We start from the raw sequence: 14,345 nt of genomic DNA on the forward strand, positions 1-14,345 counted from the left end.
TTTTATATAGCTATATAACAATCGGGGTAAAACGTTAAAACGGCTGTACGAATTGGGCCAATCTTAGTTGCATAATTTTATATTCATTAGTATTTATAAAACATTTTCTAGATTATATAATTATTTTGGAATATAAATTTGGAATCGATCAAAGGGGACATTTTGTCGAAAAACTTATTCCCAGATATAACAGACCACTACTTAAATAATAATAATCCATAACGAAAGTTTATGATTTCCTTTTGTTGTTAGTTTTTGGGTTGTGAGCACTGTGATTTAGTTCACGAGACCTTAATATAAATTTTAATTATTTAATTGTTTTATAAAATGTAATGTTAATTTTGAGTTAGATTCAACACTTCAAAAACTTACATCTGTGTGGGGCAAAAATGACCAACTGAACATTGACCACGGCTAAAGACTAAAAGAGACTTGGATCGAATTATACCATAATTTTATAGCAAGTGTATAAAACTTCCAGTTTGATTGTATTAACAAAATATGATCAAACGAATATTGTTATTATGAATTATATAATTTATTATTATCCAAGTAGACTTTGGAGTTTATTGTGTTTATAATATACCTCATTGTCTGTACCATTCAAACTATACATTCTTACACTCCTAAAATAAAGTATTTCTTTTTTATTCTTTAGAAGTTGCTTAGAAATACCTAACTTAGCAAAACAACGTTTGCCGGGTCAGCTAGTTATAAATATAAATATAAATATAAATATAAATATAAATATAAATATAAATATAATATAATATAAATATAAATATAAATATAAATATAAATATAATCATAAATATAAATATAAATATAATCATAAATATAAATATAATCATAAATATAAATATAATCATAAATATAAATATAATCATAAATATAAATATAAATATACATATAATCATAAATATAATTATAAATATAAATATAATCATAAATATAATCATAAATATAAATATAAATATAAATATAATCATAAATATATGATTTAGTATTTCACCCGCACGTTGAACTCACATTCGCCAAATGAGCCGGTAAATGTGCACATTTACCGGTGAATGTGCACATTCACCGAAATATTCACATTTACCGTAACATATATATTACACATAATATTTATCAAACTAGTTGAAATTGGCATTTTGCCTAAAGGAAAGTTGCATGAACTTCTCGATATGTCATATGTATCAGCGAAACGAATATTGGAGCCCACGTATTATAGACCTTATAATTTAGTAAGCAATATTTATAAAAGGACTGGACTTTAATATTTACAATTCGTGAGCCCATTCATAGCTACTGGTTTCATATGGATTAGCATATTTAAGTTTTAGAGTAAAATCTAAGGGTTGTTCGGAAAGTAACTTCGTTTTTTATAGACATTTTTGCACGTAAATTTCGTACAATAAACAAATACTTTAGTAAATTATATATTGGCTATTTTGATCAAACATCTATTCTCATATTTCTGGTATTAGCATAACTCCGAGATCGTAAATTTTTTCGTCGTAATTGGCAAAAAAAAACCGATCAAAGTGCTTTTCGACCTCCTCATTTGAAGTGAAGGTTTTACCGTCTAAAAATTTTTTTAGTGGCTAGGACAAATAATGGTCCGATGATGGCAGGTCTGGAGAATGTGATGAATGTGGCATTATGCCCTATCAAGTTGTAAAAGCTTTAGTCGGATCAAACTTATGTGAGGTCTTGCGTCGACTATACCTTGCTTGTGGGTTAATCTAATTAATCTAAATATAATCTGAATCTAATCTAATATCTAATCTTTTCTATTGAAGCACATCATTTAGTTTATCCAGGTGATGACATAAGGCATCCACATTGACTGTTATGTTATCTTTAAAGGGCTGAAAAACGAACAACTCCTTTAAAATCTCACCAAACATACTGCATCACTTTTTTCTTGGCGAATTTCAGCTTTGCTACTGTTTTGAACAGGTTCTTCTTTTTTGTTTTATGGGCAATTGCATGTATTGTATCCTTTACATCCAATTTGACATTCCCAGTGACAATTCGCTTCAAAACCTGAACAGTTTTAGGACTTTTCAGAGGCGAATAGCGTACGATGGTGCGACGACACAGGTTTCTTCCTATGAGAATCATACATTGAGCTTCGAGGAAAATCCCAGACCTTTTAAGTGGTCATGAACTGTTAAATTTGATAAATTTAAACTCAAGAGGATCTCATGTATTGTTATTCGCCGGTTTGCCTCAACTAAGTAATGCCTTTCTCCTGTCTATATCAGCTTTAACCGTACTTCTTGGACTTGGTGGATCTTGGAAATCAAAATACCAGAAATGAAATTTAACAAACCAGTTTTGGCACTTTTGTACTATCAATACGTCATTTCCAAGCACATTGATTAATTTCATCTTGATTTAAACAGTATTTTTATCTTTTCTATAGCAAAAGAGTAAGATGTGTAGAAAATGCAGCTTAATTCTTGTCGTATCCAAAGTGACACCATCCAAAAACTACAGTGAGTAATTGATTAGAATTTTTTACACATGAACCCTAAAATTTAAGCTTCCAAATCATATAATAATTACAGGGCTTAAGTGTGATTTTAGGTCCAGGAAAATATTGTTACATCTTAGGAAGTAAAAAGCGAAAGGACTTTCCGAACATGCTCATACCACAATTGATGAGACTTTATCAAGGTGGTAGACAAGTGAACAGAGTGTTTTTTATATTCTTTCAATGCTTATAAATTTTCGTTTACCTCAAAAGTTCTAACAGAATTCAGCAATGCTAGCATGTCTGGTTGATCTCGTTCTTGTACTACATCTATAATTGATACTTCATTTTCATCAACTATATCTAAAATGTGATCATACCCTTCCACTAGCAAAGCAGTTATGCTAGCCACTTCACCTAAAACAATAATTGTTATATCAAAATTAACCAAGACCAAGACATATTTTTTAAAACAATTAGGAAAATGGTTTTCTTACCTCTGGCTGCAAGATGGATGATAAATCTATCGATTTCCTTAGTATTTTCTGGTAATCCAGCTTGAACAGAAACATCTCTTGCAGTTCTATAAAGTTCGTCTCTATATGCTGGACTGATGCCACTTTCTTGAAGCAATTGGAAAAGAGCGCCTCTACCATGAGATCTCGCTGCTGCAAAATGCAGCATAGACTGTCCGTGTTCGTCCTATAAATACATAAAAAATAGGTTATTAGAATAATATATAAAAGCAAAATATTTTAGAAAAAATATATGATAGGGAACGTTATAATAATGGGAATTTTATCAAGTAAAGTAGAAGGTTATTTTGGTTTTAAGGTATATGTGACGTAAATTTGTTTGAGTCTGTCAATTCGTGTGATGAGTTGTTTTTGAAGTAAAACTTCTTTAAGCGAGACTAAGGTGTAAATCTGTGAAAATGCAACGGAAAAAACGAGTTGAGTGCTAATGATTCGTCATTCACTCTCGATGATATCATTTCTATATGGGTCGATTGTGATTGTATGCGTATACGTATTATGTATACTAATTCTTAAAACGCAAATAATACCTATAATTTTATATGGAATAACAACATGGAGCCAAACAACTAAAGCAAATCTAAATGACATACAAAGAATAATGAATAAAGCCATAAAAATAGCATAAAATTTACCACATCTAACACCCACCAAATACTTACAGAGAGAAACAAATAATCATTCACTAAATAACATAATTAAAATAGAGAAATGCAAACTAATACACAAAATGAAATTTAACCGAATTAAAACAAATGCAACAATAGACACAAATCAAGATATACATGAACACTACACTAGACAACACAACAATTTTCACATTGAACGCAATAGAAAAAAAAATTTGAGAGAAAATGTCATATGGAGTGCTAGCAAAATATATAACGAATTGCCAAACGATATTAAGATGACCAATGATAATGATAGTTTTAAAAGAAAAATAAAGAAGTACTATAAGGAAATTGAAGACAAAGAAGACTAAAGAATTAATATATAGATATTATATTAATGAAATAGATATTATAGTCGAATGAAATGCATGTATTATATGAAAACTGTTTTTCATAATTTCTTATACCAGGCACCTCTGTCTGACTGAGATATGAAAATAATGTATATATGTAAATAAAAAAAATAAAATATATATTTTATACATGGAAAAAAAATGTCTCCGCAAAACAAATGAAAACTCTGCGACGTACATGAAATGTAAGTTTATGAAAATAATTTGTATTATTCGTGGTTACTATATATTTTTAGAAATTATTTTTATAGGCAAAGTATTACAAAGTTTCATATTTTTATAAATAATTATAAATAATAAAAAAATAATTGATATTCAGATTTATTACTCTAAACAAGAAGTCAATCACAACAATAGTTTGAAGCTACGCATCATTTATATACAGATATACTTCATACTGTACATCTATGCAGTTTATTTATTGCTAGTGTTAATGAAATTATTCAAGATTGTTATATTGCAGCTGTCCACTAGGTGAACGAATATTATAGAATTTATTAATCAGTAATTACTTCATTTCTCTCATAAACATTTAAGTCCTAAATGCTAATTTCAATGACAAACCGATCATATCATATTTGAAGTATGACTTTAATTACATTATTGTTTTCAAATATTATAAATATTTTTAATGCTATTATAAACATATAATGTATAAATTATTATTATACAAGTATGTATAATATCTTGTTATTATATTATTAATAAACATTATTCAAAATTGTTATATGGTGTATTTATTTTTAACTTAAATGCCATCTCGTACGATATCAAAACAGTTTTATTGCAATCGCGCGTGAACCTTACACGCATTCTTTTTTATTGTTACTAAATCCTTTTCAAATTTGAAGTTTATGATAATTGTGAAAGTTTTGGATATTGGTTATGTTCTTCATATTTGAATGAACAATAAACTAGTTGGTTTGGCATTTAGCCTTGAGGCAAATTACATGAACTTCCCGATATGTGTAAATAATCGACTTGATCAAAAAAATGTGTAAATAATATACTTCATTAATCCTACTTAAAAAAACGATAATAATTTTAGCAAAGTTTGACGAATTTTTAAAATTGAACTAAATATTACAGTAAGTTCTGTAAGACCATGATGTATATCGCCAAAAAAAGTTCCATGAAAAACGGCTTAAATTTTTTTAACAGTTAATTACAAGAAAACGGCTCGGTAGATTTTCACCTAAAATTAATCAGTACCATTCCCATCTAATATCTTTCGAACAGTTTTTGATTTTTCAAAATCGGTTCGGTAGGATGAGCTTAAATGTGGACGAAAATTTAACACTTTTTTTCAACATTTAATTACAAGAAAACGGCTCGGTAGATTTTCACCTAAAATTAATCAGCATCATTCCCAAATGATATCTTTCGAACAGTTTTTGATTTTTCAAAATCGGTTCGGTAGGATGAGCTTAAATGTGGACGAAAATTTAACACTTTTTTTCAACAGTTAATTACAAGAAAACGGCTCGGTAGATTTTCACCTAAAATTAATCAGCATCATTCCCAAATGATATCTTTCGAACAGTGTTTGATTTTTTAAAATCGGTTCGGTAGGATGAGCTTAAATGTGGACGAAAATTTAACACTTTTTTTCAACAGTTAATTACAAGAAAACGGCTCGGTAGATTTTCACCTAAAATTAATCAGCATCATTCCCAAATGATATCTTTCGAACAGTTTTTGATTTTTTAAAATCGGTTCGGTAGGATGAGCTTAAATGTGGACGAAAATTTAACACCTTTTTTCAACAGTTAATTACAAGAAAACGGCTCGGTAGATTTTCACCTAAAATTAATCAGCATCATTCCCAACTAATATCTTTCGAACAATTTTTGGTTTTTTAAAATCGGTTCGGTAGGATGAGCTTAAATGTGGACGAAAAGTTCAACACCTATTTTCAAATTACGAAGAAACGGCTTGGCAGATTGTTGCACAAAACTGACAAACGATAGTCCTCACCGAAATACATCAAATGGCTTTTAAATTTCTAAAATCGGTTCAGGCGTTTTTGAGAAAACGTCGATCAAAAGTCTAATTTTGACAAATGCCAAAAAGACCGTACTGATTTTTGCAAACTTTGACGAATTTTTAAAGCTGAACCAGTTGTCGTAGGGCCGTAATATTTTAGTATGACCTAGAAAACTATGGTATCTTTCGTCAAAAAAATAATCATAAAAATCGTCAAAAATTTTTTTTTTAAAACTTTATTACAAGAAAACGGCCCGGCCGATCTTTACCAAAAACTAATCAGCACGATTTCCAACCAATATCTATCGAACGGTTTTTGAATTTTCAGAATCGATTCAGAATTGCGGGCTAAAACGTGGACGAAAAATTTTTCACTTTTCTGCAATTTACAAAGAAAACTCAGAGACGATAGTCCTCATCGAGATACATCAAATGGCTTTTAAATTTTTGAAATCGGTCCAACCGTTTTGGAGAAAACGTCGATTTACGGCAAAAAATCTGTTCACACACACACACACACACACATACACACACACACACACACACACACATACTTTTTCCAAATTTGGTCTCATTCGATTCAGAATGGCTCGAAACGTCGAGAAAACATAAAATTAGCGATTCGGATTTTTTGATGAAAACATAAACTTCTCCTTCGGGAAGTTAAAAATAGATTGGCATATCCTGATCTTGCTTTGTAAAATGTGAGAAAGAAAATTGAAACACACAATCCAAAAATGTGGACCAGCATTCAATTATCTCACTGCGATGGTAATTATTTCATTAATTATGGTTTGACGCAATGCTATCTAAGATAAGATTTGCCCAAGTTACAATCGTCTAAAAATTCCATTATTTTGAATATCCAGAACTTTTTGTTTTATCAATTACACAAATAAAGCCATAATCCTTGATAGACATGACTACAATATCAGCAAAATCTAATTGTTGACTTTTCTAAGGTAGCACAGGAGAAAAAGAATTAAAATATAATGAATATTGAATATTATTAATAAAAATAGTTATAAATAATGTGAAGGGAAGACAAACTTTGTAAAAAATCTTCTCGACAAAAAGCAGTTGATATAAAAATTTAAAATTTGTATTGAAATAAAGAAGATGCATAATTGACTACATAGTTGAGTAGAGCTTTGGAATCTGAGAAACAGTTTACAAAAGCAGAAAAAATTGAAAAACCAGTACAATAGAAAAAAAGCACAATGATAAAGCTATGATTCTGTATCAGTTAATATTATATCACATCATAATTTCAGATATCATCTGCAAGAAATTAATTTTTCTTACCCTGTCTTCGCTGCTCACAGCAGTTTCTGGAGCATCAGTATCATCCTGTTGTTGATTTTCAGGCAAAGATCGATCAATAGCAACTGCTTCTATAACATGAGGTGCACCTTGATCATTCCCTGGATTTTCAACTTTATTTCCTGGTGCTTCGGCATCTCCAGTTACTAGAACAGCAGATTCCTAAAAAAATACCGTTCCGATTTCTTGTTAGATATTTGAACAAAATTTTACAAATCATATGGATACTGATACATTTCAATTAAATATTTATTTAAAATTTAAAAAACTATATAAATCTATACAAAATAAATCATATTCAATATAGGACATAAAGGAGCTGTTCAAAACAATATTTTAAGTATTGATGTCTGAAATAGATTTCAGGAAATTTGGTTTGAAATTCTATTGCAATATAAACAACATATTTAATAATAAATGCCTTTCTTACATTTATTGATAAAAATATTATATCTTCCTCATATTATAATATTATAATCATAAGTTAAGTAATTACTTAATTTCAGCTTCTATACTCTAAAATAACTGCCACTACAATTTTGTAAAACTATTAAATTATTACTGAAAAAATACTTCTACGAACACGGTTGATTTCTAAAAACAACATTTCTCATACTGAATTGATATTAATATTGACAAAATTTTGATAAGAAGTAATAGTCCAAGAAATACCATATTTAAATTTCCTAACAAATAATTGGTATTAATATATAGTTGCAGCATACGTACCGTTGTTTTTACTCTAGATTTATTCTGATTGTCAAAATTATAAAGATAAGTGGCAAGAAATGATATTGGGTCCTTTGGTCTCTTGTTTGCGACCTCAGTTAGTCCTTTTATTAGTGGATCTCCTAAGGCTGAAATGAAATAAATTATGAAAAAAATTAATTAGAAAGAAATTTATATGAGATATTTTTTCTCATATATTTATGTAGTCTTAAGATTATAATGCATAATAATATTTTACTTTTGATATGTTCTATAGTTATATTTTATACTTAATTTTTCTGATTTTTTTGAATGAATTATAAACAGCAAATTTACTACATTTAGCACATCAATACTTTCCTAAGACAACTTAGCTTGAATTTTCCGATATGTGTAAATAAAGGACTTTATTATTTCAATATGATTTGCAAACGTCTGCTTGTCTACATTTTTACTTTCTAAATGTCCACCAGCCTACCTGTCTACCTCTCCACCTAGTTTTCTTTCTATTTGCCTCTCTGTCAACCAATCTACCCATTAAACTGTTCATATGTGTACCAGTTCACCTATCTTCTAGTCTACCCGTCCACATATTTACTTGTCTACCTATCTATCTGACTATCTGTCTACCTGCTACCAATAACTCCGTTTGTATAGATCAACAAGAATAATTTGTAATGATCATTTTTGACCACCAAATGGGTTTTTTACGTTCCCGTAGGTTAACGGATCAACTGATTTAAATGATCCAAGAAACATTCGATTCGTAATGATGGGGGAAAGTAGTGATTACATTTTAGCAAAGGCAGGTCCAGACATTTCGGAGATACGGAGCTAAACGGCAGTTTTTGAGAGAACTAAGTATCCGATTTGAATAATTTATAAAACTTTCTGCTTGTGTTGAAACTATTGCTTTTGGGAAAAGATTTTTTTTTTAAATTTTTATCGAAAAATAATTCGGACATAAATTCCAACTCTCACTAAAGTTCTAAACATCACTTATAATTAATAAATTATTTTAAATATTTATAATAATCTATTTGAATACATTTCATATTCTTTGAATATTTAATTAAGGAACGGTAAGCTCCAGCAATTTGCCTTAAGGCACAATTTCTGTATATATAATTTTTTTCATTAATTATTTCTGCCTTCCCAAAAATGTAATCAATTCTCCATTCCGCCAATACAAGTAAAATGTTTTATGAATAGTTTTAATCGGATGCTCCGTTCTCTTAAAAACTGCATTGCCATTTGTTGCACTTTTTGCTTCGTATCTCCAAAATGGCTGAACCTGTCTTTGCCAAAAAATAATAATCCCTTAGTCAATAAAATAAATCTTAATCATTGCTCTTGAAATCAAAATCGTGAATAAAAGTTGTATCTGAGCCTATATACATAACTATACGCATACATCAATTTTTTCTAAAGTATCCCAAAATGCTAAAAATACTTAGAAACATAAAGATATCCAAAAAATTGACAATTACTATAATTTAACCGATGGTTGGTTAGTTAAAAAATAAAAATAAAAATTAAATAAGCATGCCAAATATACTAAAACTCTACATATGGTTTCAAAACTCACGTAGCTAACTATGTGTAACTTTTTTCTCAAATATTAATAAATCTATAAATCTTTGTAGGAATATCTATATTTATCTTTACCACTTGCTAAATATCGTCCTTCCTCCGTCCGAAAAAGTGGAATATCGACAGAATTATTTAGATCTTGATCTTGTTCATTATTTTGCTCCAACTCTTCATCTTGTTGTGTTTCTTCACCATTAGTTGTTTCTTGAGATTCACTCTGGGTTATGTTTTCCTTTCTTGGTGGTACAATATCTGCAATAAGCATTTTAAGTCAAATACTAACAATATTGGAATTTTATATATAACAAATTTGAAGAAACATATTTCTTGAAGAATCTCTGCAATTAAATTTAAATGAAATATAAAAATTAGTCGAGTTATTCTAAACTAAAATATTTACAATAATTTAATCAATATTTGGATCATTCTACATAAACGTGAAATGTGCCACAGACAATATGTGAATTGTACTTATTACCATAAAATGTGTATTTTACAACAATGTTAAAGACTAATTATTAGTGCCATGACAACTGTAGATTTTACAATCAAATATAAATTTAGGATTATCATTTAAAATGATTTAATTATTATGGTGCTGTTTACTAGCAACTAAAAATATCAATCACATTCTAACAGAGGATTTTCTTTTTAACAAGTAACCAGAGGTTATGAAAATGCATTATGATAGAAATATTATATAACTTAGGTAATTATACAAATCAATTACAAATTAATACAAATAAATTAACATATATTACAATTCATATTTATAAAATAAATGCAGACTAAAATTAAAAAAAAAACTATGTACCTAATTAACCTATCTAACTACATTTAGTTAGATAAATATATAAATAGCATTTGCATAAATAATATAGTGGTATATGGGATGGTGCCTTAAGTCAAACTGCTAGAACTTTCCGTACTGTAATGAAATATTCGAGGAATTTTGAATGTTTTTAAATAAATTATTTTAAATACTGTAACTTTTATTAGTCGTATTCTGCAGAAATATAAAAGTTTATAAACTCGACGACGTTTACATATATTTACTTGAAAAGTAAATAAACAAAACTTATTCAAGCATGAATCTTATCTCATGTTTCTAAAAATTATATAAACTTCAGTTAAAAATATTTAGTTCATGTATATGAGTAAGCTTTAAAATTTTAGCCAGAATTAAAATTAAAATTCAAATAATTTTATTTATTTTTTTTAATTTTAAAATATTTTTTTTGCTTTCCCCAAAAACTAATTGTTTCTTCACACTATCAATGCAAGCAAAATGTTTTTTTTGATTTATACAGTTCGGAATCTTTTCTCTAAAAAACTGCAATTTTTTGCACTTTTAGCGCCAAAACTCCGAAACGGCTGGACTAATTTTTGCCAAAAACTAATCGTCTCCTTATCAATAGGAATCGAATGCTTTTTGACTAATTCAAATCGGTTGATCCGTGCTCTTGAAAACGCAGACGAAAAATTGTATACACACATACATACGTATACATCAAGTTTTTCTAAAGTATGCCAAAATGCTCTGGAACCTCTAAAACGTAAAAGTAAGCAAAAATATTTATTTTCTAAATTTAGACGATTACTATAACTTACCCTACAGAAAATTAAAAACTAGTTGTAAGTAGCATTTTAGTATTCGGCAAATTGCAAAAACGAATGAAGTTATTGTTTTTACTAACAACGAATAAAAGTGATTTCCAAATACGCATTAATATTTTTTTACATTGATTTGCGCTTCATAATTGTACTAATTATAAAGCAAAAATTCACGCATTGTGTATGTTCTGAAAACGCTTCTTAATATTTCAAATTTTAACAAATTTTCAAAATCAATCTATTTGAAAATTTTAATCGAGATGCATTTAAAAACGTTCACTGTCTGAAATGAAAAAGATTTTATTACTTCAATCATTAAAACGAAATATAAGAACTTGTGGCAAGAGGGTGAAAATTTAGGGTTGTATGCGTTTGCACGATAATGTAAAAGTGACTCTTATATAAAATTTATTGAATCGTCTTTTAATTTGAAAATGCAATATTGAATATATTAAGTAAATTAGTAAAGGACTCTCTTTTATAGACTTTTACATATTGTCAACAGTTTTGAATTACAATTTTCAAATTTTACATTTTATTTGCATTTTACAGATTGAAGTTTTAGAACTTTATAACTTTCCGTAGGGTAAGTTATAGTAATCGCAAAAATGAAAATTTTTATATATCTTTACGTTCTAGAGGTTTTTGAACATTTTGGCATACCTTAGAAAAAATGGATGTATATGTGTGTGTATGTGTGTGTGTGTGCGCGGATACAAATTTTCGTCGACGATTTCGGGAACGCGGATCAACCGTTTTGAATAATTCAGAAAGCATTCAATTTGTATTGATAAAGAGACGTGCTGATTAGTTTTTGGCAGAGGCAGGGTTAGCGGTTTTGAAGATACGGGGCAAAAAGTGACAAAAACGGTAACTCAGCGGTGAGATATTTTATAGAGATTTTAATAATGTGAACACATTTTGTGTATTTTTTTTTGGGTTCCGTACCAAGATTTTTAATTATGGTACGGGAGTTCCAGCAATTTGCCTTAAGGCACGATGCCATGCACCCCACTAGTTCATTCACCATCATTAAAAATGATAATGCTTCTTGTATTTTGTGCTAGTAACAGAAAATTTATGCCAAATATTACTTTTTGTGATAATATCATGCAAGCATAATTTTAACTATAAACACATAATATTAAAATATTATAAGTAAATTAGCAATTATTAACATATAATACCAAATATAATAACTAAATTTTCTGTAACATATATGCATGCTTCCATAAATGCTACATCTAATCTTAATTAATTTTGAAAGATTAAAAAAAGCTATTATCTTTAATTTTTCATAAAGGATTAATATAAACAAATGTGTAATCTAATTTACTAACATACACCAGTTTTAAGCATAAATGTTGGAAAGATATAAAAAAGTGTCATATTAAATTGTTAAATTATTTAACAAGTTTTAAGTTAGTAAACAAATAGTGCTTTTATAAATATGTTTTTATTTTGTTTTGGTAAATGTGGACACACTGATATGAGCACATAAAAAGCTTTGGCATGTTGCGAAAATTTAGCGTGACCATCACATAAAATATTCCAAAATTTATTTCAGCTAGATCAATTAATTAATTTGAATAAAATGATAAAACATGAATATTAATATAATAAACTTCTTGAAAAAATATATCTAATTAGACCGGCACCACACATCTAGATTCGTCCTCAAAACTACTATAGAACTATGAAAAGTTATTTAATTATGAACAATTATTTATATTCGAAGAAAATGCTAAAATTAAATGTCTTCAAAGTTTAATTTCATGGTTTTAAGGTTGGAACTTTGCAAATTGATATTAAAGTTAGCGGTTAATAATTTTTTTGTAATTCAGGAAAACAGTTCCTAAAGACTTTAAGACTAAAGAAATTAGTAAATAGATGTAAAAATTATGATGAAAATAAAAGATAGATTACTGGCTGTAACCCGCTGACTTTCAATTGAAATGTTCAACAACGATGCATATTTTACCAGTCTATACGGCTATCGGTCTACCTCTCTGTTTGTCCACCAATATACCTTTTTTTATCATTTATCAGTCTAACAATTAAGCTGTTCACCACCAATTTACCTGTCAACATTTTGCCAGTCTACCATTTTACTTGCCTACCAATTTACCTGTCAAACAATTTACCTGTCTACGTGTTCATCTGTCTACGTATCTATCTATCTACCTGTTTATCTGTCTACCTGTCTATCTGTCTACCAGTTATCTGTCCACCAGTTATCTGTCCCACACCAATTTACCTGTCCACCAATTTACCTGTCTATCCATATACCTATCTATCAATTTAAATCAATTTAAATGCCTACTATATACCAGTCAATGAATTGATTGATTGTTTGATAATTTACCTGTCATCCAGTTTCACATGTCCATCAATTAACCTGTCAACCTGTCGGCCTGTTTACCTGTCTATCCATTTACCTGTCTACCATTTTACCTGCCTAATAATTTACCTTGCAACCAATTTACATGCTCACCAATTTACCTGCCTACAAATTTACTCGTCAACCAATTTACCTGTTTACCAATTTACCTGTCTCGTTTAAAATGTCTACCAATTTACCTGTCAACCTATTTATCTGTCTACCAGTTGTCCTGTCTACCATTTTACATATCCTCTAATTTACCAGTTTACCTATCTATCAATTTATTTGTCTACCTCGTCTGTCTACGTATGTGTTATCTATCTACCTGTTTAACTATTTATCTGTTTACCTGTCTGCTGTCTATGTATGTATCTATCTACCAGTTTAACTATTTATCTGTTTATCTGTTGACCTGTCTGCCAGTTCACATGTCTTCCAGTCTGCTAGTCTACCAATTACCAATTAATTAAAAAAGATATAATTACTATAACAATTCTTACCAAGTAGAAGTTTGTGGTAGGAAGTTGAAAATTCAAGGTTATATATGTATTTCTTATAAACGCATTATAAAAAAATAAAAATTTATTTAAAAATAAAATACCCCTAATCAAAGTGTCCGAAAACATATCTGGAAATTTACCTAAAAATTTCCCGATTTCCCAATTTCCACAGTGATCGGACATATGGTTTATG

General features: G+C 28.8%; 1 protein-coding gene across 1 annotated transcript; it reads right to left on the reverse strand.

Annotated features, from left to right (window-relative positions):
• Positions 1–2,732: 2,732 nt before the first annotated feature.
• LOC113389329 lies at positions 2,733–13,892 on the reverse strand. Its single transcript, XM_026626372.1, has 6 exons — positions 13,820–13,892; positions 9,731–9,907; positions 8,084–8,211; positions 7,337–7,516; positions 2,983–3,187; positions 2,733–2,902 (listed from the first exon to the last, which is right to left on the reverse strand). Exons 1-6 carry the CDS (start codon positions 13,890–13,892, stop codon positions 2,733–2,735), a joined length of 933 nt encoding a protein of 310 aa, XP_026482157.1.
• Between the last annotated feature and the right edge of the window lie 453 nt (positions 13,893–14,345).

Source organism: Ctenocephalides felis, unplaced genomic scaffold (assembly GCF_003426905.1).
Source record: "Ctenocephalides felis isolate EL2017-DRISC unplaced genomic scaffold, ASM342690v1 CF-g0.4_SCAFFOLD_03573, whole genome shotgun sequence".
NCBI lineage: Eukaryota > Metazoa > Arthropoda > Insecta > Siphonaptera > Pulicidae > Ctenocephalides > Ctenocephalides felis.

Bases quoted from the DNA above. Each gene is read 5' to 3' on its own strand.
- LOC113389329 (XM_026626372.1), bottom strand. From the start codon at position 13,892: ATGGTAGACAGGACAACTGGTAGACAGATAAATAGGTTGACAGGTAAA. The intron at 8,212-9,730 runs GTAAAGATAAAT...ATTTCATTTCAG, and splicing joins AGGACGATATTTAGCAAGTG to CCTTAGGAGATCCACTAATA. The intron at 2,903-2,982 runs GTAAGAAAACCA...TTATTGTTTTAG, and splicing joins CATCCATCTTGCAGCCAGAG to GTGAAGTGGCTAGCATAACT.